Raw genomic sequence first — 26,506 nt, 5'->3', positions numbered from 1 at the left:
TGGCAAGAGGACTTCATAAATCTCAGCTGTTCCCCTACACTTCAGAACAGCAGCCTTGGCAAATACCAGCATTCCTGCACCCATCAGGTCCTGGGATCAGGTTTAAAACAACTGTGTTGGGTCTGGAAATGTCCATTCCGTTCTATACAGAGAACCTTCAAGTTCTCTAGCGGCATTTAAAAGAACATTGTAAAGGACCAACCAATGAGGTGGCTCGGGTAAAGGGGCCCGCTTACCCCCCTCCCCCAAACATCTCTCCTCTTCCTCTCTTACAGCCAGTGTGGTGCAGTGGTGAAGAGCAGGTGCACTCTAATCTAGAGAACCAGGATTGATTCCCTGCTCTGCCACTTGAGCTGTGGAGGCTTATCTGGGGAACCAGATTAGCTTATGCACTCCAACACATGCCAGCTGGGTGACCTTGGGCTGCTCACAGCTCTACGGAGCTCTCTCAGCCCCACCCACCTCACAGGGTGTTTATTGTGGGGGGGGGGGGGGGGGGGGAAAGGAGATTACAGGAGAGAAAGGGGGGGGGGATATAAATCCAACTCTTCTTCTCCTTCTCCTCCTTCTCCTCTTGCTAGAAAGAAACCTGCTCTCCAACCTAACCTTTGCTTCTCTCCTTTCTCCTTCTAGCCTTTCTGCCTGAGGATGGAGGGGAGCTTCAATAGACCCCTTCCACGCCCTTTGTGGAAAGCCTAGCCCTGGTAAGAGAGGACGCTGCAGCTACACCCAGGCAATGTGGTTTGCAGCTGGCCTCGGCTGCTGGCGGAAAGCCGCCCTCCCCTTTACCAAGCTCCAGAGGCCACTGGGGCCAGCACCTCAATTGCTTCTGAACTGGGGGGGAGGGGAGGGGAGCAGCTGGGCTGTTTGCACAGAGAAGGAGCACGAAGCTGAAAGGCTCCACAGACACTGGAGGGGGTTTGATTGGCAAACAATTTTCTAAAAATATCCCGTGTGTCTTTAATGGACAGGCTGGTCAGTGGAGCAGCTAATATTTCTGCTTTTCAATAAAGCAAGAAAGGTTGGAAGCCCATGACATCCCATTTTCTTGCACAGAGCTACAGAGTCCCAAATCAGCCGCTGGAAAAATAAGAAGCGTGGAAAAGAGCGAGGCTAGATAAGGTGCAACACCCTGTCCCCCCACCTCACCCCCACCCCTCCCACAGCTTTGAAATGGACACAGAGGTGCTTGACCCTTTAACCTTCCGGGCTTCCGAGTAAGAGGCTGGCAATTGTGCAAAGAGGAATTTCAGACAAGTCTGTGTGTATGGGAGGGGAGCGGGGTGTATCAGCTCATCAAACCAAAGCACAACACAGAAGCTGTAATTTGGATGCCAATCAAAAAGGCTATTTAATTAACAGCCCACTGATTTCTCTCATTAAAATGTTGTGGTTTGCGGCAAGCATTTATTCTCTTGGAGCTGACTTCCATATTGCTTGGTGTGGACGAAGACGCCTGGCCTCTGCCTGAAGACAGCCTTGAAAGAAGGCCAAGGGATCCCAACGGATGCCTCTGGGCACCATATTGCCCGCCAGCCCCTCACCTGGCACCTGTCAGGTGTTTTCAGAAGGTGGAAGCAGTCAAACCCCTCTTCCCATTACGGGGCCCCAGACTGGCATCAGAGCAGATTCCTCTGAGGACAGCTTGTGCACTCCATCTCGTGTGTCAAGTCTGCTTAGGAAGGCAGTTGGCCCCGGAACTCTTCCCCAGGCTCTCGAGGATGCCTGGCTGGGAAACGGGGCTAGCTAAGCTCCACCACATCACCCTCATGGGATTCCATCAGCGCTCCAAGCAGACCATGATTGACCTCGTCTGCCCCCATCCCAGCAATTCATCAGAATTCAAGAGAATAGCCCAGCCGTTCCCTTGGATCCTGTCATAAGAACACAAGAACTAGCCTGCTGGATCAGACCAGTCCATCTAGTCCAGCACTCTGCTACTCGCAGTGGCCCACCAGGTGCCTTTGGGAGCTCACAGGCAGGAGGTGAAAGCAAGGGCCTTCTGCAGCTGCTGCTGCTCCTGAGCACCTGGTCTGCTAAGGCCTTTGCAATCTCACATCAAGGAGGATCAAGATTGGTAGCCAGAGATCGACTTCTCCTCCATAAATCTGTCCAAGCCCCTTTTAAAGCTATCCAGGTTAGTGGCCATCACCACCTCCTGTGGCAGCATATTCCAAACACCAATCACACGTTGCATGAAGAAGTGTTTCCTTTTATTAGTCCTAATTCTTCCCCCCAGCATTTTCAATGGATGCCCCCCAGTTCTAGTATTGTGAGAAAGAGAGAAAATTTTCTACCCCATGCATAATTTTACAGACTTCAATCATATCCCCCCTCAGACGTCTCCTCTCCAAACTAAAGAGTCCCAAACGCTGCAGCCTCTCCTCTCCTCATCAAGCCTCTCACTTTCCTGCCAGCTGACCTCATGCCACCTCAAGACCTATTTTGGGGTATAAATATTGGCCCGGGGCCATTCATACTGTGTGTGCGCGTGCATATGCTTGCATGTATGTGTGTTCTGGATCCATGCACAACCCCACACTTGAGCAGGGGCTCTTTCCTTGGCCCGACTCACTATATGGGTGACCCCGGAAAAGGAATGGAAGGCTCCAGAAATTAAGACCATAACAGCTGTGGAAGGAAGGCGATATACGGATTGCCTATTAATTTCATGCTCTGGGGTGGAAGGCAGCTCGGTGTAGTCCCATCTCAGGAGCTGAGCAGAGTCAGTACTTGTATGGAAGACCACTCCGGGGAACTCTGCAGAGGAAGGCCATGGCAAACCACCTCCACTTCTCACTTGCCTGCGGTCACTACAAGTCAGCTGCAACTTGATGGCACTTGACACAAACCTTATATATTCTGTGATGGAGTCGCCAAACTCATGGAAAGAGATTTGGGCGTCTTAGTTGATAGTTCCATGGGAATGTCAACTCAGTGCATGGCAGCTGTGAAAAAGGCAAACTCTATGCTGGGGATAATTAGGAAAGGAGTTGATAATAAAACTGCAAGGATTGTCCTGCCCTTATATAAAGCAGTGGTGCGACCGCACTTGGAGTACTGTGTTCAGTTCTGGTCGCCACATCTCAAAACGGATATCAAAGAGATAGACAAAGTGCTGAGAAGGGCAACGAGGATGATTGAGGGACTGGAGCACCTTCCTTATGAGGAGAGGCTGCAGCGTTTGGGACTCTTTAGTTTGGAGGAGACGTCTGAGGGGGGATATGATTGAAGTCTATAAAATTATGCATGGGGTAGAAAATGTCGACAGAGAAAAATTTTTCTCTCTTTCTTACAATACTAGAACCAGGGGGCATCCATTGAAAATGCTGGGGGGAAGAATTAGGACTAATAAAAGGAAACACTTCTTCACGCAACGTTTGATTGGTGTTTGGAATATGCTGCCACAGGAGGTGGTGATGGCCACTAACCTGGATAGCTTTAAAAGGGGCTTGGACAGATTAATGGAGGAGAAGTCGATCTCTGGCTGCCAATCTTGATCCTCCTTGATCTGAGATTGCAAATGCCTTAGCAGACCAGGTGCTTGGGAGCAGCAGCAGCAGAAGGCCATTGCTTTCACATCCTGCATGTGAGCTCCCAAAGGCACCTGGTGGGCCACTGCGAGTAGCAGAGAGCTGGACTAGATGGACTCTGGTCTGCTCCAGCTGGCTTGTTCTTATGTTCTTAACTCTGCCCTACTGAGAACCTCTCAGTCAAGACTGGGATGCACTGAGACACTCCAAATAGAAAGCAGACCTCTGGATCTCCTCGGGGTCAGCGCTGCCACTCCTGCCCCCTGAGACGCGACCTTCGCCTCCGCCCTGACCTTGGCCACACTGCCCCGCAGCTGCCCTGCCCGGGCATCAATTTCCAAAGCAAACGGGTCACAGATGCTCAGTCAATATAAGCATGAGGCGAAACAGCAGGCAGTTGCCAGCTGGGCTCTCCGCCAAGCAGCCGAACTACCGCGCGTGTTAATAAAAGGCCTCTGGCAATCCATCATCTGGGCGCTCTCCCAGATTGTTCTGGCCTCATAAGCGACCGCGGATGAAGGTATCCGCCCGGGTGGACCCAGGGACCCTGATCTCTCCCCGAGGCACCTGCATTCCAACACACAGGACAGAGCACAAAAAAGGGACAGAGGGAGCCACCAGAAAGCAGAACTAGGAGAAAAGCAGGTTGCCTGGCCCAGGTATCCCCAGCATGGCAGAGTGTTCGCGGCTTGTCCACTACAGTCACTGCACGGGAAGGGAGGTCATTTGCAGCCTCGCAGAACCAAAGCCCCTAGAAGCAGGACATAGAACGACCCCTCCCAACTGTTGGATACAGCCATGTCTCGTGTGCAAAGGAACTGAGACGAAGACACAGCAGGGGGCAGGCAAGTGGTCTCGATTATGAAAGAGGGATGCTCAAAGTCAGTGACCCCTCTGTCCTTTTGTGTCACCCAGCCTGGTGCAGTGGATAAGAGCAGGTGCACTCTAATCTGGAGAACAAGGTTGGATCCCCCACTCTGCCACCTGAGCTGTGGGGGCTTCTCTGGTGAACCAGATTAGCTTGTGCACTCCAACACACGCCAGCTGGATGACCTTGGGCGAGTCACAGCTCTCTCAGTCCCACGCACCTCACAGGGTGTTTGTTGTGAGGGAGGAAGGGACAAGAGTTTGTAAGCCCTTTGAGTCTCCTTATAGGAGAGAAAGGGGGGATATAAATCCAACTCTTCTTTTCCTTCTCCTCCTTCTCTTCTTGTCTGTCTGATACTCTCAGGTCTAATATCCTGCTTCTTCTCAGAAGTCAGTTGCAGAGATTCTTCTTAGCTAGCAAGAGAGCAGCATGATATCTTTCGTTCTTTCCTATCCTAAAACTTATCTCCTAATAAATATTTACCTTTTACTTTTAATCAGTGAGTTAGCCGCTTCTCTGTGCAGTAAACTCCAACACCAACCCTCCCATCCCTGCTATTTCCTCTCGATGCCGGGCACTTTGGCCTTACTGAACAAAAACCTTCTCACGCGTTAACCATCCGGAAGGGACCGGAGGTGAAGGGCTGGCTCTCAAGCAGAAGCGATCAATGGCTCATCCGCTGCTCAGAGAACCACAATCACCTGCCATTATTGGCCAGGTTCTACTTGACTTCACAGCATCCTCCCCCTTCCTTCGTGACCTGAAGCAGAAAAGGTGCCGTCGATCGATCGCTTCATGTCTGCAAGAAGGACAACTGGAGACGGCGGCGGCAGCGGCATGAAAAACCCCAGTGGCATTTGTGCGTTAAACAACAGGGCTCTGGGTGTAAAACACAGGCACAAGAACCCTTTTCAAAATACACAGTGGCCTTTATGATTATTTTTTAAAAATAAATAAATCATTGCACGCTAACAAGACAGGAAGCTGACAGCACCAGAGAGGTGGGAGTTATTGGCTAATATGTCAACCACCTGACCCAGGGGCTTTGAAAAATGCCTCTTCTTCCGGAGGACAGAGTCAGGGCACCGGCATCAGCAACTCTGCCTCTGGGAAGGAGCAGCCCCCTGGGAGGGAGAAACCGGGACTGCCCCCTTCTGTGACTACCAGAAAGGCACAAGGAGGAGGAGGAGAAGAAAAAGAGTTGGATTCATATCCCCCTTTTCTCTCCTGTAAGGAGACCTGCGGAAACTATTCTGGCCCACGTTATAAATGCGTCCCAGAACTATTCAGCGGCAATTCCTCCCAAGAAACTTTGCTTCCGTTCAATGCAACCCATTCATTGCTCCCGAGTGTTGTTACAATTTGAAACCGCCTAGACAAGAGTGACTTGTAAATCCAAACAGCTTTTTTATAGCCCCTGGATGGCAGCTAAGTAAATACTCCTTCTGCGGCCATTCCGGGTGACTGGCAGCTGCAAAGTCACCGGGCCGGCCAGGTTTCCTCTGTGCACCCGGGTCTTCTGTTGAGTGGGCTTCTCTTTCTTCCTAGGGCACTTTGGAAAACAGGCCTTTGCTAAAGGACACAGACAAGTGAAGTCAGCCCGCGTGGGTCGTAAGGAAGAGGCGAGACGCAGCGATATCAGGATCCGGTGGAGAGAAGCCAGCGGCTAATCTGCCGAGCTAGCGGTCCCTGGCACCTTTTATTAGGGTTTTCGGGAGGCGGGTTCAGAGGCGGGAGAGCGGGAGAATCCTGTGCGATACATGAGTCATAGGGACTGCGTACGTGCGGGAGGAAGCATTCCTGTCTGGGCCTAATCCATACCTGGGGGTGTGCATCTTTTGTCCCTTTGTCCAGGGCATCCCATGACCGTGAGTCATGGGGGTCTTGTGACAGGTGAGCTCACCTGCCCAGAGGGCAACAGATGGCACAGGCATTCCTGTGCTCTGTCTGAGGCTCCGCTGGGTAAGGCTGGCTCTCCCCAACAGACAAGAAAGAGGGAAACAGCAAGGGGCTGTAGCTAAAAAATAGACTGGCAAGGAGCAGGAGAGCTCAAATCAGAGAACAGGAGCTGAGAGAAAAAGTGAGCCAGTTTCCGCTCTGTTTCTTGAGGTGAAGGTCTTATTGGAGACTGTGAGAATGAGGGAGGCCGTCAAGGACGCACTAACATCACAAGTATTTAAGGTGGGGAAGGCAGCCTGCATCCCAGCGCTCTCACTGCTGTTCCCAGAACTCGGAAGAACAAAAATGTAAAGCAATCGAGGGTGAATTCGGAAGTAGGGAGGAATCTCATGGGCACAGAAGAGGAACTGGAGTAATGCCAAGGATGGAGAACCCTAAATCATGACTCAATAGCACAGGAATAATGAGGAAAGAGTGGTCTAGGGCACCCACCTCACCTCACTGCCTGTGCTGGGAACATTATTTCAACTGCAGCAACGTCAGGAAGAAAACTGGCGTGCCTTCGACAACCACAGAGGCTGCGAACACTCTCTGCCACTCTGTCACAACTATCAGGACTGCTCTTCTGAAAACTGCTTCAGTCATCACTGGCCTAGAGGAAAGTCCCACCAGCCTTACCCACAAATGATGGTTTTTAGTTAAAACTCCAGTAGCTGCTTAGACACACCTGGCCAGCCTCAGTCCATTCCAGGCAGGTTCAACCTGAGTGAAAACTAGATAAGAGGCAAGCGGAAGTTCACCAGGACCGCTTTGAAACGGGAGCACACGAGCCCCACCAGTGAAGGCTTTGGGGAGCCTGTCTGGCTCAAAGGAAGTTAGTTTACCGGCAAAGATGGTGTTCCCTTGGGTTTGGTACAGCCAGACTTTACAAGCCACTAAGGAAACCCAGCAATTACCCATGACAAAAGCGGTACTCATTAGCCAAAGCTCCAGTGGCTGGCAGTTCAATGCCTGTTCTGCTGACGGCAGGAACTTCCAATGTCACTTAAAATGTACGCATTAAAACCCCAGTTCTGCAATGAAACCGGCACAAAGTCACATTCTGGCCTTCGCAATTCCCAGCTCCAGTTATCAATAAAATCAATAGGAAAACTGGAGGCAGTGAAATGGAGACGGTGCATCAATTAAACGGACGTTTCTAGCACCAGCGATCAGAAGTGTAACAATATTGAGCACCCTCAATATATATAAACAAACAAAACAATAACCAGGGTTATAATTAATTTCTGAACATCAGAAGAAGAATTTGAACAAATTTCAACCCCTGCACCCTCTGCATGCTGTTAATGACTGTTCTGTCCACTAATTCCATGCTCCAATTTTACCGACATCAATCCCGCACGACACCAGCGGCAGGAAAGCAAATGAATTTTTAATCATCCCTCTGATGTACAGTGTAATTGCTGACTTTTATCAACCAGCAGTTAAATAAAGGCTTAGAAAGGAATAAACATTCTTTAATTGCATGACTGCCACCATTCACAGGAGGGCAACCTTGGAGATGAACAACCAGCTCCCATTATCACAGCTCCCCACTGAGGCAGATGTGGAAGGAAAAGGGTCAGGTCAAATGTAGGTGCTTACGCTCTTCTTCCCAATGGAGGGTGTGTGTGTGTGTGTGAGAAAGAGAGAGAGAGAGAGAAAGAGAGAGAGAGAGAGAGAGTGCATGTGTACGCAAAGTGCTTCAAGCAGAACAATGCACCATTATCAGACTTCTCTTTGTGCTAGTGATGACCAAGTACACGGGGCTGCCCTAGTCCACAAGAACCGCCTGCAAATTGGGGAAGGGGCCCCGAAGACATAATATGAGGAAGAGAAGCAGAAACGACTGCCAGGAAAGATCCGAAGGGTTAACAGGATGAGATTCACAAATGCTCAATCTCACAGAAACAAGACAAACACAATTTAAAGAAAGCTTTTGACTGGATTTCAGTTGTGGGCAAAGAGAGAGAGAGAGAGAGAGAGAGAGAGAGAAAAGGAAAAGAAAGGCTTGAATAAAAATGGGGGTGAAGTCCAACAGCCAACCATGGGGGAGAACAGAGCTGAAGCCACCCCCTGAAATCTGATCAGGCTGCCTTTGCACTGGATATACTCCTGCAGGATCCATCAGAGAAAGGAAGGGGCCACCCTTACACACACGAGATAAATGCAGGGATTCCATGCGCATCTCTGCAACTACCCTCTGCAACTTACTGTTCAGCTGAATGGCCTTGCACTAGCAGAGGGAGACAGGGCAACCAGAGCCCCCAGGGATCACCCCCTCTTGACACAAGACAGATTCAGGCTTGGGAAAGCCAGGAATATTCATCACGAGGGCACCGGGAAGTCTGTCCAACACACAGCAAAGCAGGCATGATCAAGAGGGAAAGGACCCCCAGCAGTCCCCAATGGTGCTCCACAAGGATGTGGGGGGATATTGATCAGCACAGCACACTGTTCACGGTGCTATTTTCTGCACAGCTGTGCAATGAACTGGGTGCTTGGTAAATCTGATTCACCCCAAAATTAATCTTGTGTTCCTAGAAGAGTAAAGCGGCCTTTGCCAAAAAACCACACGTCCTCCTGCTTTGACTCTTCCTCGTTCTTAACTAAAGCTCTAAACTCCTGGGCACTTTGCAGGAGGTAACGCTCGGAGTCTGGCAGGCTGATTATACCTTTCAAAGTGAAGCAGGTTTGCGGTTCTGCCAGGAGGGCAGGGAAGTGATTCCGGTGATATTATTTTGCAAGCTGCGGGCTTTCCAGGGACAGCTGCGGAGGGCCTTGCAAGATAACAAATGCAGACTTTTCCAGTCTTGGGGGCAGAGGGGAACGTGTCGCTTGTGCTGGAATCAAAATCTGTTCTTGTGGCTGCAGTTTGTGCCCTCAGTGCCAACAAGGATCAAGGCACTTCTACATGGGTCAGGCCGAATTAGACGATGCTTTGCACTCCCCCTTTATATTTCTAGTCACTAGTCACTAGACCAGACACCAGGCTCTAGTTTTCTCCACTACATAAGAACATAAGAACAAGCCAGCTGGATCAGACCAGAGTCCATCTAGTCCAGCACTCTGCTACTCGCAGTGGCCCACCAGGTGCCTTTGGGAGCTCACATGCAGGAGGTGAAAGCAATGGCCTTCTGCGGCTGTTGCTCCCGATCACCTGGACTGTTAAGGCATTTGCAATCTCAGATCAAAGAGGATCAAGATTGGTAGCCATAGATCGACTTCTCCTCCATAAATCTGTCCAAGACCCTTTTAAAGCTATCCAGGTTAGTGGCCATCACCACCTCCTGTGGCAGCATATTCCAAACACCAATCACACGTTGCGTGAAGAAGTGTTTCCTTTTATTAGTCCTCATTCTTCCCCCCAGCATTTTCAATGGATGCCCCCTGGTTCTAGTATTGTGAGAAAGAGAGAAAAATGTCTCTCTGTCCACATTTTCTACCCCATGCATAATTTTATAGGCTTCAATCATATCCCCCCTCAGACGTCTCCTCTCCAAACTAAAGAGTCCCAAACGCTGCAGCCTCTCCTCATAAGGAAGGTGCTCCAGTCCCTCAATCATCCTCGTTGCCCTAGATTAGGTGTCTGTGAGACAAGCTTGCCCAGTTCCTCACTGGCACGGCGCAGGCTTTGTTAATGGACGTCGGGCACAAGGTCAAAACCTGCCCTTGTCGGAGATCTGGGAAACAGCCACCCATCCGCACTGACGCCAGCAGCATTCCAACTGGGATATACTGGACTCCTTGGAGGCTGGCTGGGGATGGTTCCTCAACAGGATAATCAGTACTATTAGTCAACAGGTTTTCAACACCACTTGGCTCTACACCACACTAGCTCCTAACATTGAACTTGGTTTATCAAGGTCAATACTGCCTACTCTTACTAGAAGCAGCTCTCCTGGGTCTTGGGGTCTTCAACGTCACCTGCTCCCTGGTCCTCTTAGCTGGAGGTGCTGGGGATTGAACCTGGGACTTATTGCATGCCAAGCGGAGGCTCTGCCGCTGAGCCACAGTCCCTCCCCAACACGAACATAGGAAGCTATCTTATACTGAATCAGACCGCTGGCCACCCAGATCAGCACTGTCTACTCAACTGGCAGGGGCTCTCCAGGGGTCTTTCGCATCACCTGCTGTCTGGTATTTGTACCTGGAGATGCCAGGGATAGAACTCGGGGCCTCCTGCATGCCAAGCAGAGGCTACACCTTCCTCAAGACGAGCACCAGGTCTGAAGGCGGGCTGCCCTGCCCCAACATTCACTGTGGCCTGAATTCAACGATGAGAAGACAGAGCATTTTCATGAAGAAGAAGAGTTTGGATTTATATCCCCCCTTTCTGTCCTGCAGGAGACTCAAAGGGGCTGACAATCTCCTTGCCCTTCCCCCCTCACAACAAACACCCTGTGAGGTAGGTGGGGCTGAGAGAGCTCCGTAGAGCTGTGACTAGCCCAAGGTCACACAGCTGGCGTGTGTGGGAGTGCACAGGCAAATCTGAATTCCCCAGATAAGCCTCCACAGCTCAGGCGGCAGAGCTGGGAATCAAACCCGGTTCCTCCAGATTAGATACACGAGCTCTTAACCTCCTACGCCACTGAGGAGGATTTCACTCAGGGGGGAGTGGTGGGCAGGGGCCAGAGTCTTCACGGGGACATGTAGGGGTCACATGATGTCCCCGGGCGCATGCCAGCTGGTCATGTTGGGGTGGAGAATCGCCCCAGACCCCTCGGCTCTGCCCTGCCAGGCTGTGCTGGCAGAGGCTCTGCTGGCTGAAGGAGCAGCCTGGAGGGCTGGGCTGAGGGGTGGCCAGTGGCAGGTTCCCACTGGCTAAGGTAAGTGGGGCACGGGGGCAGTGGGCGCCCAGAGCAGGTGTTGCCCCAGGCGCCATCCCCCCCTGCACACCTCTGGCGGTGGGCCTGCTGCCACAGGAGCGTACCAAAGGACAGGTGGAAAGAGTTTTCAATTACCTGACTGAATTGCTCCCAGGAGTTACTCCAGGTCCAGTAATGGGCCTTGTAAAGCCCGATCCGCACTGCCATCATCTCGTTGCCACGGTAATAAAATACTGGCCTGCGTGAGAGAAGGAGAGGAGGGAGGGGTCGGTGGGGTGGGGTGGGGACGGAGAGAGATGTACGGCCGCATGAGAAATGCAACGTGTCCAAACAAGCGGCTTTTTTGGCAGCCATGCAGATAAGGGAGACAAACACTTCCAGGGAGCCCGGCTGGCAACTCGGCTATCAGCCAGGAGCAGGCGGCCTTCTAATAGCCTCCGCGGCAAGGTTTTCAATTAGCATTTTTTTAAAGCGTCCATCAAGGAGGGAGAGAGAGAGAGAGAGAGAGAGAGAGAGAGAGAGAGAGAGAGAGGGCATTGCGTGAGCAAGAATGAAATGTTATGCAAGTCATCTTGCAGGGGATTGTTAATCCTTGAACTACCAGACCGTATAATTTCCCACAGAGCCTGATGACTTGAAGTATTTCAGAGAGCCGGGCACCTGTGCGATGGAGATGCCGAGGAGGCAGGAGGCCGGATCTTTAGCAGACCAGGCTGCGCAGGGCACCCCGAGCACGAGCAATCTGGCCGCACGAGGGGAGTAAGAACATAAGAACAAGCCAGCTGGATCAGACCAGAGTCCATCTAGTCCAGCTCTCTGCTACTCGCAGTGGCCCACCAGGTGCCTTTGGGAGCTCACCTGCAGGAGGTGAAAGCAATGGCCTTCTGCGGCTGTTGCTCCCGATCACCTGGTCTGTTAAGGCATTTGCAATCTCAGATCAAAGAGGATCTGAGTAGGGAGTAGGGAGCGTAGGGAGTAGTAGGGAGCTGACTGGGCAAACAGTCACTTTCCCGTTTGCCCTCGTGCCCACTGGGGTGGCTTTCCAAAAGGCAGAATTTCAGCCTGCAGGCTAGTGACCAGAAAAGGGCAAGGAGGCTTTCCTTTTCCCTGCCCACCCAGTTTTTCCAGTGTTCCCAGCACAAGCGGTGCAGATCAGGTAAGGATGAAAACAAGGCTCGCAGGGCAGCCAGAGCAGAGCAGACGATGCTAAGGGGAAGACTGCCTTGGCTCTGTCCTGCAGGGTGGGGGCACATGGCACATGTGATAGGAAATGCATGGCTGGAGCTCCCGATCCACACAAATGCAGCCGCGTGTGTGCAGGCATCAATTTCTTCAGAGCAATCCCAATAAAAATCTCTATGGCCTACCTCTGTAGGGGAACAAGTAGGGTGTTTTTCCCCCTGGTGCAGTGGTGGCGGACCTTTGGCACTCCAGATGTTATGGACTACAATTCCCATCAGCCCCTGCCAGCATGGCCAATTGGCCATGCTGGCGAGAACTGTAACTCGATGTCTGGGTGCCAAAATCACTACCAGAGAGACAGCAAACTGGGGGGTGGAGGAGGAGTCTGATGAAGTCAGTACTGGGGAGATTTAACGTCTCTCCTGCTGCTGCTTTGAAGAAGATGAAACCCTTCTAGGCAGCTGAATTTCACATATGAACCCCCTCCCCCAATATGTTGTGAGATCTAATCATGGGCCTCCCATGCAACGGGTGGTTTGATCCTGCAGATCCTGTGAAAATACACGAGGAGCTGGTGCAGCTTGCCCTTCATCCCCTGCCCTCTTGAACATGCATGAAGCTGCACTTGACTGGGTCAGACCCCCGGTCCCTCAAGGGCAGGACTGTCCACTCAGACTGGCAGGGGCTCTGCAGGGCCTCAGGTGGCAGCCCGGCGCATCCTCCTTTTTAACTGGAGATGCCGGGGACTGAGCCTTCTGCACGCAAAGCAGAGGCCCTGCCTTTTAGCCGCAGCCATTTCCCTGACTCTCCTGGGATTTCTTTTAAAAGTCAGGAATGGCCTTTCTCATACTGCCTCTTGCACGTTTTTAAGCAAATATCCCGCGAGCCCTCCCGATTCAGCCATCGTCCTGCTTTTTCTTCTCTGGCGACAGCTGGATTTGCCCACATCCCTCCGTCCGTTCGCCCCTTCCTCTCCTGCTGATTTCCATGAGGAGAAGATTGGCAGTCGTTTCAAACGTGGGTTGTCCCCCCAGGGCTGCGCGCTGCCTCAGAGTCATTCGGGACGTGAACAAAGGTGTGTATTCACCTCACTCAAGGCTTTAACATCCTCCACCCAGAAGCTCAATAGAAGGAAACCCCTATCTGTGGGCAGCCCACCAAGATTACACAGGATTTTTTAAAAGCCATTTGACTGACAAGGGCAACAGGAATAAAAACAGCAGTAACCAGGACTAATCCCCGAATGAAATCGAACCAGGGAATCCCCTGCACAAAACCCATCTCTCCCTCCTACCGCATTCTGTCAAAAAGAATTCAATAAAGGCAAAACGCAAAGTGGCACAATTCCCCAGTTCAGAGAGAAAAGTTCATCACCCGCACTGCTTGCTAAGATCATAAATATTGCATTGCTTTGCAAATATTGTAGTAAAGTCAATAGGCTGACTTGGGGGGTAAATGTTGGCCTCACACTACTGGAATCCTGGACGACTACCCTCAGCGTGTCTTTGGCTAATTGCATTTACGGAGCAGAAGCAGATTGACACAGGCCACTACGCTGCCGTGGACGGGCTCTGTTGAAATCAAGAGCTGCTTTGCACCTCTGAGTGTTCCTAAAGCAAGACGCTCTAAAAATAGAAAGTTGTTCCTGCTCCACATCACCGAGCAGAAGCACGGGGGAAGGAGAGGCAGTGAGCACCCGAGTTCATAACTCACCTGTCAATTAACTTGCCCTGCAGGATGACAGGTAAAAGGTCGATGCCGTCGATCTGTCTGTCACTGGGCGGCTGCAGTCCTGCCAGTGCGAGGCCGGTGGTGAAGAGATCCATCACGCTTGCCAGCTGATGACTCACCTGCAATTGACAAGACAAAAGGAGCGCTGGCGAAAACCCAAGCCCCGGTCTATCAGCCGAGGGAGCGTTTGCTCCCAGTGAGGCCTTATTGATAGGCCTGTCACCTTTGGAGAAAGACACGTCAGGATTCTGATCCCAGCTGAGTGGGTGACATGTCCACACCTGCCTTTTCTCAGCCAGACCGAGCGACTGAGTCAGCCCCTGCCTCTTCTGTGTCTTCTACCTGGCAGGAAATAATGTTTGGGGCTTTTTACCAGCTCCCTACAACTGAGGAGGGGGACGTGGCAGCAGCATTGGTGAGATCTAAAAAAGCGTGGGGTGCTGCAGCCCAGTCCATCCACTGGAGGAAAATGAGGAGACAGCTGTTCTGAGCCCTCCCCGAAAATGCTCTGCAGCAGCAAAGGGGCTGGAGAACTGTGGGGTGGAAGATGGTAGCCAAAGACTGAAATTACTAGTGTGGGCTGCACAAAAGACAAATCACAACCAGAAATACTCCAAGACGTGCTGGAGAATTTGGGGTGGGGGGCAGAGAAAGAGTTGTGTGAGGCAGGTCGAACAACTGGTGCACAAACGGTGACGCTTGCAGGGTACAGGATCAGGGTAATAATGACTTGGCCATCATTACAGAACAAGGCCCAGGGTAGAGGGTCCATCACATCCCTGCCCTCGTATGACATTCTCTCTGTAAGGGAGCGAAAACTTCTTCAAGAAATTAATTGCCAGCATTACAGCCACTTGGATTTATCTGCAACACCATATTGGAGAGGAGAAGGGGGGGGAAGAGGAGAGGGAGAGGAGGTTACTATTTATATAAACTTTGAAGTATTTTCAGAGAAAAAACCGGGGGGGGGGGGGGGTTAGCATTTTCTTGTGTCAATGGCTTTCTTTCATTCTACTTGCCATTCCCATAACAAAACAGGAAAAAAAATATTCCGCAGAGTAACCGACCAGTGAAAAATAAATAATGAAAAACAGAAGAGCAAGATCAGATATTCCTCATATCAGCCAGGAACAGCCAGTATTACGCACGCTAAGAAGAGGGTTGTGTGTTTTTTTTTATAAACTCTCGGCATACACAGAACGTCTTTAAGAAAATGAAATCCTTTTTGCTTTGGGCCACATTGCGAGAAGAAATAGCCACTGCTGGCGTTATCAGTGCTTTCAAGCTCTAACTCTGAATCAAAGGCGACAATTAATAAAGTTGCCCCCGCCAGGAATGGAATGGAGGAAAGCTAAATATTTGAAACTGGGTGAACAAATGTCAGGGTGTTTTTAAATAAAATCCTTTTACATTTATCACAGCAAGCAGACCTGATATCCCTGTCTAATTCAATTTCAATTTGTGCCCTGTGGGAGATAGCGGAGAAAAGGTTGCAATGCTGTCTTTGGGCTGATATGTTCTTTTCTCCTTCAGGGAGCAGAACCAGGAAGGTAGGGAGAGCAGCGTGGCGGGGTGGGGGGAGCAGAGGAGAAAGAAAAGGAGAAGGGGGGGCGGGGAAGAGAGAAATAAAGGGAAAGCAGGACTCCAAGAACTGCAGCATACAAATTCCTGCCAGTCGGATCCTTCTAGAAATCAGATGCAGCTTATCACAAAATAGGTGGAAACTTTGTTTACTGCTTATGAATTCACTTGGACTTTTCAGCCAAAGTGATGTTCTTGAGGGAACCTCCAGAAATGGTCTCTAAGAAGCTCCATTGCTTTAAACTGCAACAGAAAAGGAAATCTGAACACCTGAGATCCCGAAAATGGCACCACAGGAGTGATCCAAAAGCAAGATCTGCTCATTCAAATCAATCCTGTTGTGTCATTTTCTTCATTCTTTTTGTTCAAATGTCCTGAGCGTGCTCCCCGTCTCTTTCGTCAGGGCGCCCACTTAACAATCCTGCCATGGGTGGGCTCTCTGGGAATCTCAGTCTTTTGAAGGAGAAACAAAGCTCCTAGGCCTCGTGTCAGAAAGTTTATGGCCAGAGTCTTTGGAAAGCTCTGTGGTGCCACGGCCTCTGGCATAAAGCTTTCCAGGGCTGCTGGGATAAGGGTGACCCCAACAAGCAAGCATCCAGCCCTGATTTGCTGTTTACCAGCCCAGAAGTTGCCAAATCATTCTAAGTGCTGCGTAGAAGAAGAAGAAGAAGAAGAAGAAGGAGGAGGAGGAGGAGGAGGAGGAGGAGGAGGAGGGAGAGGGGGGGAGGAGGAGGAGGAGGAGGAGGAGGTAGAGGAGGAGGAGGGAGGAAGAAGAGGAGGAGGAGTAGTAGTTTTGGATTTATATCCCCCCTTTCTCTCCTGCAGGAGACTCAAAAGGGCTTACAATCTCCTTGCCCTTCCCCCCTCACAACAAACACCCTGTGAGGTGGGTGGGGCTGAGAGAGCTGTGACTAGCCCAAGGTCACACCCAGCTGGCGTGCGTGGGAGTGTACAGGCTGATCTGAATTCCGCAGATAAGCCTCCACAGCTCAGGCGGCAGAGCGGGGAATCAAACCCGGTTCCTCCAGATTAGATACACGTGCTCTTAACCTCCTACGCCACTGCTGCTCCTGTATAAGCAAAACAAACAAACCAGAGCCAAATTTGCAATTTGAGAAAACATTTTATATAAGTTGGGCTCTCTATGGTGCAGTGAATCACCTGCTCCATCTGAGCGAGATGACATGGCACAGGGGCACCAGCAGGATGTGCTTTTCTGTCAGCCAACCTCATCTGGAAAAATTTCTGGCTGGGAAGTCATTGTTTTCTACAAGAATGAGTTAAAGATAAAGGCTGCAATTCCACTGGGAGGAGTCTCAGCCCTGAAGTGAGCCCAAGGCTTAGTTTGAATGCTAGACTCCGTGCAGTCACAGGAAAGGGGGGAAAGCAGGTAGAAAAGGTGTTTTGGATGGGAAAGGACAGCAAACCTTTTGCCTTCAGGTGAAGCAGAAAAGGCAGCCAGCCGGGGGAGGGCATGAAGAAAAGAACGTAGCACCCACAATACAGGGTTAACCTGGGAGACTCTGCGCCCTTCTTCAGAGAGAGAGAGAGAAACAGAGCACCCCACCCCCGGGTGCTTCCAAGGTCAATCATGCACATCAACTGTAAGCGACCTCAACGAGGCACCGACTCACCACAAAGCAGAGACTAAACAATGCGTTTCAGAAGACAAGCACCAGAAACCTCTAAACATATTTGGCAGGAACAGGAGGGAGGGGGGAGGGAGAAATGAGAACCCAGCATCTTCACAACAGGCCCTTAAAACAGAGACAGAGCGGCAGGAAAGTGCACTATGGCAATCATGCGCGTGGAGCAAAGAAAGGCGGGGCTGTCCTGGACGGGAACCCAAACCTCCCCTTCCCTCTCACCTGCCTCCGGAACACTGTGGGGCTTCAGAGCACAGTAGTAGTCTTGGATGCAAGGAAGCAAAGAGGAAAGAGCTGTCAACATCCCCAATCCCAGGCTCATTTGGAAAGAGGGCTGCCGCCACAGACCCACCCAACAGAGAACAGGTTAGAGCATGCATCTCGTGGCACCTGAAAGAGTTTTTACCCTAGCCAAAGCTTCTGTGGGCGAGTGCCTGTGGCAAAGAGCTGGCTCTCAAGGGCCGATCACATGAACAAAGGAATGAGATGCTGGCAGGACAGGCAGAGAGGCTGGGTAGGTCTGAGGGGCCCGGCCGGAATTTTGTGCCTTCTGGGAATCTTTCACTGGTCCTGGCAATTATGGGCACGTCAGCACCGCTTTCATGCTCTACCAAAGGGCTGCCCACTTCACCTTTGCTTGCCAAGAGTTCCCCCAGAAGGGGTCGTAACAGACCCCAAAAGACTTCTAAAGGAGTCTTCTTGTGCGCAACACTTGTTAAAAAGAGACAAACCAAAACCGTCCATCCGCTTGATGCGCTGGGCCCATCCCTATCTGACAGCCCCCCTTTAAGTCAACGTGTCATTTCTACAATGCCTTCTTCCCAATTTAATTGAAAACCCTGACAGGAGATGTAAATGAAAAACTAAATGTTTTCTTTTGTCCATGCGCACAAAGGATGCAGAAAGAGCCCGGCTGGTGAATAGATCCTTCTCTCTGGAATTAAGACATCCTCAAAGGAGAGAAAACACCCATTATTTACAAAAGCAGCCTGCCTCCTGCAGACTCGATTGCGCTGGCAGTTAATGAAGGCGGGGATAATGGCACGGCCACCTGAGGATAGCTATCTGCCAGTTATTTCAGAGCGCAGAACCGCTCTCTTCTCTGCGTGCCTGCAGGGAAGAAACCCCAACCTGGGACAGAGAATTGGCTCCCTTACTGCACATAAAATGTCTGGCTCAAGTGGTTCAGTTCCAGAGGGTCGCCTGAGTGTTCCCAGCAGCCAGCCACATGATTGGTGCAGAGCAGAATTAGCTGCAAGACTGCGGTGTATAGCTAGAAAGATGGCCTTCGACCCAGGGGTCAGGACCCCCACGTAGATTGCAAAGCTCTATCAGCTGGGGCTTCATTTACAGCTGCTGCTTTGGAACTGTGCTGGTCACGACCGGCCTATAAATCCTCCACCCCCCACAGTCTGAGTAGACAGTATTGACCCTGATGGACCAAGAGTCTGACTCAAGATAAGGCAGTTTCACGTGTCCCTGATCTCTTCCATCCCTTTCTCCAAGAGACTCGTTGTTAGAGAAGGAGGACACTGGGTTTTTGGGATGGGGAGTCTCTTTGGCTGACTTGGCAAAGGACTGATGGAGCCCTGAGGGAGGATATTTCACTGGAGTTCACAACACAGAATATATGGGACAATGGGATTCTCAGTCCCCCTTAAATCCCTTCCTTTAGAACAGTGATGGCGAACCTTTTCGAGACCAAGTGCCCAAATTGCAACCCAAAACCCACTTATTTATTGCACAGTGCCAACATAGCAATTTAACCTGAATACTGAGGTTTTAGTTTAGAAAAAATGGTTGGCTCAGAGGCGTGCGTTACTCAGGAGTAAGCTTGGTGGTAGTGGGTGGCTTTGCTTTGAAGCAACCGTGCAACTCTTCCAGTGGGTGAATCATGACCCTAGGAGTGTTTACTCAGAAGCAAGCCCCATTGCCAGCAACTGAGCTTACTCCCAGGTAAAGGATCCCGCTTTAGTTCTTTGCATGAAAATCAGTGGGGTTTAACAGTGCCTACACTACTTCCCCAAAACTAGGTCTTAGGTTTAATGCTAATAATCAAGCCCAGCGGCCCAGGCCGGCCTAGATGTGTGTGGGGGGGGCACTCTGTTTGCTCGTGCCCACCCGTGCCACAGGTTCGCCATCACTGCTTTAGAAGAAGGAAGAGGAGTTTCGATTCAAACTCTGCTTTTTCTCTGCTTTTTAAGGAGCCTCATCGCAGATTGCCACTGCTTTCCCTTCCTTTTCTGACAACAGGCACCTTGGGAGGTAGGTGGGGTTGAGAGTTCTGAGAGAACTGTGACTGGCCCTAGGTCACCCAGCAGGCTTCACGTGGAGGAGTAAACACTGCAGTGCCATCCTCCAGTTGGCTCGCCTGCATCAGGGAAACCAGCCAATCCATTCCCCGGCCAGAGCACATCAGAGCCCACTGGTGGTAGGCGCACCATCCCGGGTTCTTACCTGCCCAGCAGGGATATGCCCTGGCCACCAGGCGATGGCTGGTTCCCGCATGCCGCCTTCAAAGGTCGTTTCTTTGCCGCACAGAAAAGGGCCATTGCTGCCTCCTGGAGAAAAAGAAAATAAGAATGACAAAATCAGGTAATCAGTAGCTGAACAAAAGAAAGACACTGGATGAAGTACACGCTCAGAAGAGACTTCTCATCCTGAGTGTTGCTAAAGCCCTTTAAAATCAAAGTCAGTTTCTAAGAGTTGCACAAGCCATTTCCATCCCAGCCAGGCAGCTACTTTAAGCATTCAGGAATAAACAGGGCCTTGACCACCCCCCTATGAGGCCTCTGTACTGTACATTACCTGAAGCCTCCAATTCACTAGCCCTGCACTGATCCGAGAAGACAGACCTTGCTTAGCTAGATTCGTGCCCAGCACTTCACAGACACAGGGTGCCACAGGACTCGAATCTAGACCTCAGGTGCTGTTGGACTTGAATTGGGCGACCCTCCTACAGACCAAAACGGCTGCCCTCTGAAACTGACCGTGTTCAGGAGCAGAAATGAGCGCGGCTCCGTTGTCGGAGGTGAAGAAGACCAAGGTGTTCTCGCTGACACCCAGCTTCTGAAGGTGGCTCAGTATTCTTCCCACGCTGCTATCAATCTCCCGCACTGCATCGCCGTACCTGAGAGGCAGGGAGAGGAAGCACACGGAGGTCAAGAGACGCTTGGTGCTCCTGGGCTCTTTTAAAGGCCTGCGTGCACAAATACTGAAGGGGACTATCAGCCCATCAGAGCCAGTTAGATTGACCACTTAGACTGGCACCGGCTCCCCCGGGCCTCATGCCAGATCTTTTAAGACAGGGGTCTGCAACCTGTGGCTCTCCAGATGTTCATGGACTACAATTCCCATCAGCCCCTGCCAGCATGGCTATGCTGGCAGGGGCTGATGGGGATTGTAGTCCATGGACATCTGGAGAGCCACAGGTTGCAGACCCCTGTTTTAAGAGGAGATGCCAGAGGTTGAACCTGGGAACTTCTGCGTGCCAAGCAGACACTCTACCACTGAACCGCTGCCCTTTGCCACCTACTCTTTCGGGGGTGTGGCCACAATCTACAATCCCACCAGTAAAAGCAGCTGGCACTTCTTCCTCTTCAAACGGCCAGTCCCCTGCCCCCGCCCCTGCTTCTTTGAGGACCTTGCAAAAGCCAGACTGCAATTAAGCTGGGCGCTTCCGCCTTGGCAAACAGCCTGTCATTATTCACAGCGCACCAGATGGGTCATCTGCACTTGACACAAGATTGTCCCTGTTTCCATCAGAGGAAAAAGGTCGGGAGGAGCAGAGGGACAGTGGCGCCAAGGGCAAAACATGGATCAGTCCCAGAAGGGACAGCTTCGGATCCGCATGGCCTGAGCAAAGAGGAAGGGAGGCTTTCACGTAAACAGACAGGCCACCTGGCCACGAGGAAATATTTTAGTTGTTACCAGGTTGATTCAACTAGCTTCCATTTCCCGCCATCTAAAAAGATTTAGGAGAGTTATCAGATTCCTCTGCTTGGGAACAACCCAAAAGCCGGTGTTTTTTTTTTCCTTTTAAAAACTGTTAAGATCGTTTGTAAGTAGCCTTCTCATGTATTTAAGTAACCTTCTCATGTTTTGATCCACTGTCTTGTGCTGGCAACATTTTTTAAACATTTCTCAAAACAATTGTCACAAATGCAGCATCCAAAAGCTGGTGAGGGAGAGGCTCTCTGAATGTGCTAAAAGGCACTCTTTTCTTTATCAGGAGCTAACCCCAGGTCGTGGAAATGTGTTTCCAGGGCTAAACACAATTAAGCCCTGGCTCAGAGTAATTCCTGCAAAAGAAAAGAAAAGAAAAGAAAAGAAAAAGAACCCTAACCCCTAGTGCAAAGATGCAAAAGAGGGGGTTGCCAATTGACCAAGGGGAAAAAAAAAGAGCTTTGGTTATTGGGGGGGGGGGGGGGGGGGGGGGGTGTTGCACCTTTGGTCCAGCTGCCAAAAAACAAAGAAGCAGGTTTCCCTCCCCCTTTCCCACTATTCCTGGAAGAGCCAGGATCCAACATGGCGCCCTCAAAACTATCAGGGGCTCAGATGTGGCTTTAAAGATAAAAAAACACACCCAGCCCTCCTTTAAATGAGCAGACGGCTTTTGCTCTGCCCTAAGATGCAAAAAGTTTCTCCTTTGGAACAAGGGTACGGGTTGCCAGCAGACCTGGAGAAAAATATCCTACCCCTTCAACAGAGGTTTAATGGGATTATATTTACCAGGGAATGCTAGCTATCTCAGTGCCACGAAAAGCTTCTCTTACCCATTTCCACATGTTGAGACTCTATTAAAAGGGCATATTTTCTCTTGGCCTGCTGATAACCCAATTGGCCCAAGAACTGGCAAATCCTGTTAAATCCTGCCACCAGATCTTTATGTCAAAGGGTCAGAGACAGGTTCCACCTAGGATGAGTTCTCTTCAGGCATTTGGTGCAATTTTTATGCTGCCCACAAACACGCACATACTTTAAGGGAAGGATGCTGTATGGTTTCAGGCTGAGCACCTGCACTGTTTTTCTTTTGGCGCTCCATGGGAAATCTTAAATTTAAAAAGCGACTTACAGTCCTCGTTGGCTGGTACCCAAGAATTCCCTGGAGGCATACACAGGTGCGTGAGTGGCATCGATTGCCCAGTACAGAAAGAACGGCTGCTGGATGGCTTGCTGTGCGCTAATGAAATTCAGGGCTTCCTGTAAGTGACAAGAGAACCGACTCAGAGGTGGTCCCTCGAGCCTTACAGGTACATGAAACTGCAGAAAGGATCAGTAAGTTTTTAAAGGATAAACACTACCTGCAAGTAGATTTGAGTCAGGTTTGACTCCCCTGTCTTATGATCAATTTCTAGATCTTCGTAATACCTAAAAGACAAACACAACGAGGAAAAACATTCCGCAAGTTTTCCACATCAGGCCATGACTTTCACTCCCGCAAACAAGAACTTGGCTCCCTGTGACAGCAGCAAGGAATAGAAAGAGCACAGGGGGGGAATCTGCATTGGGACGTTCCACCCACTTCAGCACACTGGCTGTCCTGACAACAGGCTCGCTTCTTCCCACGCTGAGACCCATCAGAGGTCATGACGGGCCTCTCGTGTTTAAATGGAGTTGTCATTGACAAGGAAAAGGGATATTATGAAGTGCCCCTCGGAAGTGATCTTAAGAGCACAATTGGCTGGTTTAGGAGACAGCAAATCGGGATTGGGCCTTTCCTAACTGCCAAGTGATTAGTTTTGGCAACTCAGCGTTGTTAGTGGAGTTCTTGTGCATTATGAAGAGCACCTGGCAACTCTGTGGTGAGGGCGGAAAACCCCTGCAGGGGCGCTTCAGTTCCTGCATTGGTTCACCGGGGGGAGGGGAGGGGGGGGGCTGGTATGTCTCTTCAGATATTGACAGAGTTTCTGGAAAAGCCCCGCCCTGTCTCCTGACTCCGAAGCCAAAAGCTCCCTGTCCTTTTATGAGGAAGAAAGGCAAGCACAAGCGGGCAAGGAAGGCAGCAGGACGGAGCCAGAGGCCTTTCCTCGCAGTCCAGCATCTAAGCGGAGAGCAACACCAGGAAGGAAACAAAGCCAAGAGAGGCAGCGGCACTACTGAGAAACGGCTACCTGCCAATCATCTCCCAGTCCCTGTAGACGGGGATATTCGGAGTGGCTTTATTGTCGTAAGGTCCGAAGTGGCAGTTGGGGGATCCAAACCACTTGTCAAAGCCGTGCTTCAGCGGATGGAACGCGGGCTGGTGGCCAAGATGCCTAGAAAAAGAGAGAACAGAAGGCCCCTCAGAGGGAATCTACCCACCGCGGCAAAAGGCGATAAAGAGGCAGAACTGGCCCAGCCCAGTGCTAAACGACTGGAGCCTGGCAGCCGGACTTGAACTGGGCTCAGACTTGAGTGCGAGGTTTAGCCCCTGCTTGATTTTCCCCACCCCACAAAGGTGCCCACTTCCCCCAGACAGCACTACCCGGAAGCTGAAAGTAAGCCACTGCTTGGAGTGGGAGGAGGAGGGGATAATGCCATGCGAGGCTTCCGGAATTACACTTGAAGTGCATGGTACACACGTTACAGAATTCACCATTTGGGGTGCAGAATTTGGACGGGCTCCTCAGGTAAGAAAGCACACAGCCCCAAGAACACTTTGGTTCATGCCGCACTCCAGTCACACCCGTGGCCAGAGTTATAAAAGCAGGGCGTCCTTGGCTTCCTCTCTCCCTGAGGTGGCAGCGTTTGGCCCTAGAAACAGTCTGATGCGATGGGCCAGGGGTCTAGCCAATCTGGAGTCTCCTGGACTCGTATGCGGAACCATGCTTCAAGCTCAGACTTAATTAGCTTTCCACTCTGCCGCTGAGGTTGTTCAGGGTTGGCTGCCTGCCAGGTCGCTCCCTGGAACCAATCTGTATCTGTGCCGTGGCCTCCCTTTCCCCAGGTGTATGCATTTGCATGTATTAGCACTCAGCTGCAACCCACTGCCTGCAGCCCACTGATCTGGTTTTGTTCGAAGGAGTCTGCCAGCTGGATGTGTGGCAATAAATAATTCACCGCTCTGGGTGAGCTCACTTCCTCCCCGGTGACAGACAATTGGACCGTGAGTCGGCGTTCGCCAGCCTGTGTGAGAGTCCCATCAAATGCACCAAACAGTCCTCTTTCTACCTGAAAACAGCATGGGGTGTTGCGGCACCCAAAAGACGAACACCTAGAGAGTGGCATTCAGGGACAGGAGTTGGAGTCCAGCCCAGAAAAGCTTCCCCCATAACCAATCACCTGGACTTTAGGGTTCCACAAGACTCCTTTTGGACGTTGGTTTCAGAGCAACAGTCCTTCTAGCCATTCCCTACTTCTGCATGGAAGTTCCCTACAATGAAGCAAAACTTTACCGCCTGCAAGAGCTCCTCCTGCCGGGCAACTGCCCAATCTGTGTGGCACCAATACGGTGCCTGCGTGTCTGTGCAGCTTACAAGGAGAGTTGTTTCGGGGGGGGGGGGGGGTTGTTCTTCAGTAGGACACCTAGATTTTGACTCCAGTAGAACCTTAGAGACAAATGGTTGTTGTGAGTTTTCTGGGCTGTATGGCCGTTAGGAACAAGATCTACCAGACCACAGCCACGCAGCCCGGAAAATCCACAACCACCAGTTGAATCTGGCCGTGAAAGCCTTCGACAATACACTTACAGACAAACATCATAGAAGCTTTCTAGTATCAAAGCTCCTGGGAGTATCTGACCAAAGACTGTTCCCTGAAAACCTTGTTAATCTCTAATGTGCTTCTGGACTGGAATCGAGCGGTTATTTATTTTGCTGCAGCAGACTCAGCCCTCTGGTATTTAGCCTAATTTATCTATTACATTTTTATCCCGGACGCTCACCATGTAGTCTTTGAACCTGTAAGGTCGAGCAATTGCCTCAAGGTCAGAAGGCCTGCTCTTCGCTTACAAAGGCTGACATCCACAACAAGGGCTAGGACTTTTACGGGAAGAACAAGGAACTGACTTAAGAACTGCACTGGTAGTCGAGAATATTCAGCTCTTTAAAATGAAATGAATTAATAAGTTGAAAGACGATGCAATGAGGTAGAATGTTATATATTGCAGACAATAAGATGAATTCCAGAAAGTAAGTTCAATCAGACTAGTATGGAGGATCATTGAGGGATTATGACAGTTTAGATAAATAGGCTTCAATTTTGAGGATCAAGTTAGGGAGATAAGTTTGGGTTTTCTTTTAACTTTTCTAAGATATTGAGAAAACAACAGAATTGAAGCTTGTTGGTCTTGACAAGGGTAACGCAATTACAGATAAGATTAGCAGGGGGAGACGAGCGGGAAGTCAATATAGTCTTGTGTAGTACATGTAGTGTGCTCCTCTGTTGTATATGTAGTTTGGAGTGTCTGGTTTACTTTCGTGTTAGATGTTGCAGTGATACAAAAACTAATAATAATTAAATTTTTAAAAAGGCCACCTTGTGAGATTCCTGGCTGAGTGAGGGTCCGAATCCTGGTCTGGCTAGCCAAAGTCCAGCCTGTTCGCCACCCCCCTCCCCTCCCCGGGGACTTAGATTCTGTTATCCAGATTAAAGTCAAAGTTACTCATAAGTCACCTGTGTTCAGCATCCACTTCATTCCAGGCTCTCCTCTTTACCAGACAGATTCAGCTACTGACTCAGTCAAGTGACAATTACACAAAAACAGCCATAGTTTCTTCACGCTGCTTCATAATGCACCTGGATACAGCAATTCCCAAATCCTCAGGTGCTCATTAAGTTCAGGAGTTTTTTTTTAAAGGTGAATGTCAAGAAAAGTTAGAGAGAGAGAGAGAGAGAGAGGGATATGCAGGTGTCAAGGGCAGAAGGTGGGGGCCCCATTGCAGGCCCGGCACTGAAATTTCCCTCTCGGCAACAAATCCAAACATTTCCCCACAGGCAACAGACAGGAGATCAGCGGGAAGAGACGCGGATGTTTCTGCACCTGCTCTTCCTGCCTTTTTCTTCCACAGTAGCTGAGAAATCAGGCTTCCTTTTATAGCTGCCACAAGCCGTTCCTTAACAACCATGATTTATATAAAAGAACTGTTTTCAGAGGCCCGGCAATTTCCTTTGTTAACACCTGCACCAGCACTGCGGAGGCCTGCCATCAATTTCAATGATTTGACTCTTAGCTCTTTTAAAGGAGCTTGTAGGATCCAACGTGGGCAGATTGTGGGT

At 50.5% G+C, this 26,506-nt stretch overlaps 1 protein-coding gene across 1 annotated transcript in view; it reads right to left on the bottom strand.

Annotated features, from left to right (window-relative positions):
• GALNS (galactosamine (N-acetyl)-6-sulfatase) overlaps nucleotides 1-26,506 on the bottom strand; it is a 52,737-nt gene that overhangs the window by 14,111 nt on the left and 12,120 nt on the right. The window contains exons 5-11 of the mRNA XM_048515568.1: nucleotides 23,422-23,565; nucleotides 22,612-22,678; nucleotides 22,383-22,510; nucleotides 20,299-20,438; nucleotides 19,766-19,869; nucleotides 14,064-14,200; nucleotides 11,304-11,406 (exon numbers count right to left, since the gene is read on the bottom strand). Coding sequence (XP_048371525.1) covers nucleotides 11,304-11,406; nucleotides 14,064-14,200; nucleotides 19,766-19,869; nucleotides 20,299-20,438; nucleotides 22,383-22,510; nucleotides 22,612-22,678; nucleotides 23,422-23,565 — 823 coding nt within the window. The remainder of the gene's footprint in view (nucleotides 1-11,303; nucleotides 11,407-14,063; nucleotides 14,201-19,765; nucleotides 19,870-20,298; nucleotides 20,439-22,382; nucleotides 22,511-22,611; nucleotides 22,679-23,421; nucleotides 23,566-26,506) is intronic.

Source organism: Sphaerodactylus townsendi, linkage group LG14 (genome assembly GCF_021028975.2).
Source record: "Sphaerodactylus townsendi isolate TG3544 linkage group LG14, MPM_Stown_v2.3, whole genome shotgun sequence".
In the NCBI taxonomy this organism is placed as follows: Eukaryota; Metazoa; Chordata; class Lepidosauria; order Squamata; family Sphaerodactylidae; genus Sphaerodactylus; species Sphaerodactylus townsendi.
This window is presented reverse-complemented; position numbering and strand designations above follow the sequence as displayed.